Raw genomic sequence first — 5,104 nt, forward strand, 5'->3', positions numbered from 1 at the left:
GTGCTGTACCGGAGTGAGAGAGTGGCATGAAAGAGCAGCGATGAAATCCTAGACAAGTTCAAAAAAAAGGTGCTTCTGAACTGAAGTGGCTGCGCTCCACAATAATCGATCTCTGAGCGACAATCGGCTGTTTTTGTTGGTTGCTGGCTGATGCCGAATTTGAAATCGGAGAAGCGCGTGTTTGTATGTTTGTTTATAGACGTGTACGTTGTTGGATGTGATTAGCAGTTTGACAGCCAGATAGAAAAATCGGGAAGGTTTTTGGTAGATTAGAAAAAAACTTTTATTGTAATTTATTGAAATAACACATTCATCAATCAGTAAACGGACATTGAGTTTTCAAAAAGTTCGGTTAAATCTTCTTCAGTTTGAGTGCGAGGCGCAAGTTTGGTAATTCTTTTCTGTGGCAACGTTCCTTTTACCAATGAGGGTATATCCTCGCTACTGAATCCCAGTGATGACAGGCCATTTTCAATGTTCAGTCCAAACATGTATTTTCTTACAGTGTCAGCCAGTATCTTTCCAGCATCACTTCTTTTTGCCTGTAATCGAAAAATTGAGCATTAAAAAACTTAATATTGAATTAGTTTATAAACGAACGTTTGTTATATCGGTTCCTAGTATTTCAGCGGCTTCCAAATGCCGTTCCGGACATGCGGCTCCGGTAAACGTGAACACGGCCGGAGCTGTCATCACCACCGACAAACCATGCGGAATAATCGGATGGTCGTCATTATAACCCGGGGGAATGAATTTCCGTACGCTTCCGGAGATCGGATATGACAGACCATGACACAGATGGACCCCGGCATTTCCGAAACCAACTCCAGCCATGGTAGAGGCCAAATGCATATTGGAACGAGCTTTTAGATCATCCCGATTGAACACCGCAGATTCAAAGTTCTCTCGAATAATTTTCAACGCAAAGCGCGCCCAAACATCGGAGATGGGATTGCTACCCTGGTACGGAGGACGTAGTTTAGGATTCGTCGGAGCTGAACCGCGTTCGGTGTAAGGAATCGCAGTAAAACTTTCCAGAGCATGGCAAAATACGTCGAATCCACAGTAGGCGGCTACCTTCTCCGGCTGTGACAACGTATGCAGTGGATCAACCAGACCCAGCTGCGGTCTTAGTCGCTTGCTAGATATTCCCGTTTTGGCATGCAGTGACTTATAATCAAAAATGGCTACTCCAGTGGTTTCGGAACCTGTACCCGCCGTAGTCGGAACGGCAATCAGTGGTTTCAGTTCGACGGTTACTTCCTTTGCTTTACCGATAGGAGCATTGACGTAGTCAAGGAAGTCAGCTTCCCGATCGGCACTGAACAGGCTTGCTGCTTTACAAGTATCAATTGATGATCCACCTCCGATAGCAACAAAAGCATCGAAGCTGTATTTCCGTGCGAAGTTGGCTGCATGGATCATGCTAAAATTTGTACCAATAATATCAGTGCTTCGGTCAGTCGATCTTAGTACCTTTCATCCGTGGGCTCCACGTGCGTTTCATCGTAAACTTCATACTGGATTCCGCAACGCGCCATGGAATCGAAAGCTACTTTTACCGATGGTAATTTGATAACATTCTTATCTGTTACTATGCAGGCCTTCTTCACATTCAAATTTTGAAGATCGTGTCCAAGTTCTTTGCTTACACCAGGACCGTACCGAACGGTTGCCGATGACATCTGAAAGTTAAATTAATTGAATCATTTATTTCATCGTTATTTCGACAATATCACCCGACTTCGAATGCATACTCGTTTGCCGTTTTGGTGCCCAAAGCACTTGCTGCCGGTCTAGAGTGTGCGGGACAGCTACATCTGGGGTTCAGACAATTAATAACTACGGATATTTTGCTGCTGCACCATTATACTTACGATCCATTGGAAATGACCCGCATCAGGGTTGAAATCCGAGTTTTCGGAAGCATTGCTGTAATAGAAAATAAATGCAGATTTGTTATTGCAATATCAGAGCGCAATTCAAACCGAACTGATTCGTATGACTGACGTTATAAACTACAATTCACAATCTCATCTGATATGTTGAAAGCTTCAATTAAGGTAGTATTTGTAAAATTTTGATAGTCAATGATTATTTAAAGCTTAGCGAAGATATCAACCATTACCTGAGTCGACTTCACCTCGCTCCAAAGTTGAAAAATATAATCCGCAGCGGTTTCAAATTTTGAATCCGAAAGTTCTAAAACATTCGTTTTCTACTCATTCGTTTGAGAAGTTTCAAAAGATGGAAAATTTGTTACCCTGATAGAATGATTCATGATCTTATTATCGCAATCGCACCGAAAATCGTATATGCAAATAAAGCCGAAAACTTTCTTTGTTCTGCTTCATTTCATCGTCCCACTTTGTGCATCGGTGTTAACATAACAGACTTTAAAACCAACTCCGACCGATTGACACTGTGTAAAAGTTTAGCGAAGATCTGAAGCACAGAAGTAGTCGACATTACAGTGGGCTGAAGAGAAAATATTTTTGAAGGCTATTTAGTATAGAATGTTCCATAGGAAATCGAGTTTCAGAGAATATCTTTTGAAACAAATATGTTCCAATCCATTTAATAGTGCAATTGTGATTTTATTATATTAAAACTATCAGCAATACCAATAGTTATCTCATTAGTAGAGTAGCCATGCCGTTTTGTCGATTTCTTGACTTCCAATTAACGAATTCTGACAAAATCGAGAACAACATATTTGCTTTGGCTCTAAGAAGCAATACCGCAGAAAAAATAGATCGAAAATTGTGTCATACTGCAGTTATAGCGACGAAAAAACTCGAAGCGAATGCATCTAATTTCAACTTACTATTAAAGTCCATTTATCGAACAGTAACAGGTGTACAATATAATATGACCACTGAAGCTGAGATGAATGAGGGTGCCGTTACGACCCTAATCAATATTTATCCCAAATTCAAGGTAGTTGGTTTACAGCATAAGGAGCTGGTCTCGCAAACCCATGGCGATACACGATTCAGACCTAACTTGTAAGAGCCTAGTGCCAATAGAATCAATAGCCCAACTAGTCCTGTGCACTTATGACTCGGCTGCGAAATATATTGAAACAAAAACCCCGCATCGGAATGTAGTACCACGAGTTTGTTTCAGATGCGTTATAAACCTCAACTAATTTCTCTATCACCATTGAATACGGGTACGGTTTTACATGAAGAGTATTCATAAATTACACTAAAAAAAATCCACACGTTAATCTAATGTTAAAAACCTGTTTTAATCCACCTAGTGGTGTAATGATGCCTTTCTCATGTACATATAATATTGTGGTATTCTATTCAAAATTTTTCTCTTCGATTTTTGAAAGAAACCAAGAGTTTGTTTGTGCATAACATACAGAATAAAACAGTGCTTTGATTGCGTGAGTAATCCTTGAGAAAACGAAATGGTTTCACTATTATATGCACTTTTGGACCGGAACCCGAGAACCGGTATAATCAAAGTCGGTTCGTACAGCCACCAACTAACATGACAAACAAACTCTGCAAGTACGCACTCTAAATTACCCTACAACTCCGGAACCGGAAGTCGGATCCGGATGAAACTCAGGAATTTCGTATGGGACCGGAAGACGTTTTATTTGAATCTAAGTTAATGGAAATCGATCAAACCATCACTGAGAAAAGTGAGTGAGATCCATTTTGATATATATGACAAATATTTCCGGTACTTCCGGAACCGGATACCGGGAACCAGGATAGTCGGAATCGGTTTGTTTAGGTGCCTACTGATAATGACTATCGATTTGTGTAGTTTTGAGACCAGGTTAGAAAATTTTTTACGTTTTTTGTTTCGCCGGTTTAAGTGACGGTGTACAATATTGAACACACTTTACCCTATAATTCCGGAACCGGAAGTCGGATCCGGATGAAACTCAGGAATTTCGTATGGGACCGGAAGACGTTTTATTTGAATCTAAGTTTGTGGAAATCGGTCAAACCATCGCTGAGAAAAGTAAGTGAGATCACTTTTATTATATATGACCACTATTTCCGGTACTTCTAGAACCGGATACGGGGAACCAGGATAGCCGGAATCGGTTTGTTTAGTTGCCTACTGATAATGACTATCGATTTGTGTAGTTTTGAGACCAGGTTAGAAAATTTTTTACGTTTTTTGTTTCGCCGGTTTAAGTGACGGTGTACAATATTGAACACACTTTACCCTATAATTCCGGAACCGGAAGTCGGATCCGGATGAAACTCAGGAATTTCGTATGGGACCGGAAGACGTTTTATTTGAATCTAAGTTTGTGGAAATCGGTCAAACCATCGCTGAGAAAAGTAAGTGAGATCACTTTTATTATATATGACCACTATTTCCGGTACTTCTAGAACCGGATACGGGGAACCAGGATAGCCGGAATCGGTTTGTTTAGTTGCCTACTGATAATGACTATCGATTTGTGTAGTTTTGAGACCAGGTTAGAAAATTTTTTACGTCTTTTGTTTCGCCGGTTTAAGTGACGGTGTACAATATTGAACACACTTTACCCTATAATTCCGGAACCGGAAGTCGGATCCGGATGAAACTCAGGAATTTCGTATGGGACCGGAAGACGTTTTATTTGAATCTAAGTTTGTGGAAATCGGTCAAACCATCGCTGAGAAAAGTAAGTGAGATCACTTTTATTATATATGACCACTATTTCCGGTACTTCTAGAACCGGATACGGGGAACCAGGATAGCCGGAATCGGTTTGTTTAGTTGCCTACTGATAATGACTATCGATTTGTGTAGTTTTGAGACCAGTTTAGAAATTTTTTTACGTGTTTTGTTTCGCCGGTTTAAGTGACGGTGTAAAATATTGAACACACTTTACCCAATAACTCCGGAACCGGTAGTCGGATCCGAATGAAATTCAGAAATTCCGTATGGAACCACGAGAATTTCATTTGAATCTAAGTTTGTCAAAATCGGTTCAGTCATCTCCGAGAAAACCTAGTGAGATTTTTTGACACATACACAGACTTATACACACACACGCACATATTGCTCAGCTCGATGAACTGAGTCGAATGGTATATGACACGTGGTCCTCCGGGCCAATTTTCACAAGTCGGTTTTT

The 5,104-nt window shown here is 40.4% G+C and overlaps 1 protein-coding gene across 3 annotated transcripts; it reads right to left on the bottom strand.

Annotated features, from left to right (window-relative positions):
• Positions 1 to 269: 269 nt before the first annotated feature.
• On the bottom strand, positions 270 to 2,013 carry LOC131438602 (probable hydroxyacid-oxoacid transhydrogenase, mitochondrial). Of its 3 annotated transcripts, none has more exons than XM_058608723.1 (5): positions 1,878 to 2,013; positions 1,745 to 1,820; positions 1,477 to 1,685; positions 601 to 1,426; positions 270 to 542 (listed from the first exon to the last, which is right to left on the bottom strand). In XM_058608723.1, exons 1-5 carry the CDS (start codon positions 1,928 to 1,930, stop codon positions 318 to 320), a joined length of 1,389 nt encoding a protein of 462 aa, XP_058464706.1. In that variant the 5' UTR covers positions 1,931 to 2,013; the 3' UTR covers positions 270 to 317. The 3 variants fall into 3 exon arrangements, with proteins under 3 accessions (XP_058464706.1, XP_058464707.1, XP_058464708.1); XM_058608724.1 differs by having other exon boundaries at positions 1,740 to 1,820; positions 1,878 to 1,945; XM_058608725.1 differs by lacking the exon at positions 1,878 to 2,013 and having other exon boundaries at positions 1,758 to 1,820.
• Between the last annotated feature and the right edge of the window lie 3,091 nt (positions 2,014 to 5,104).

This window comes from Malaya genurostris, chromosome 3 (genome assembly GCF_030247185.1).
Source record: "Malaya genurostris strain Urasoe2022 chromosome 3, Malgen_1.1, whole genome shotgun sequence".
In the NCBI taxonomy this organism is placed as follows: Eukaryota; Metazoa; Arthropoda; class Insecta; order Diptera; family Culicidae; genus Malaya; species Malaya genurostris.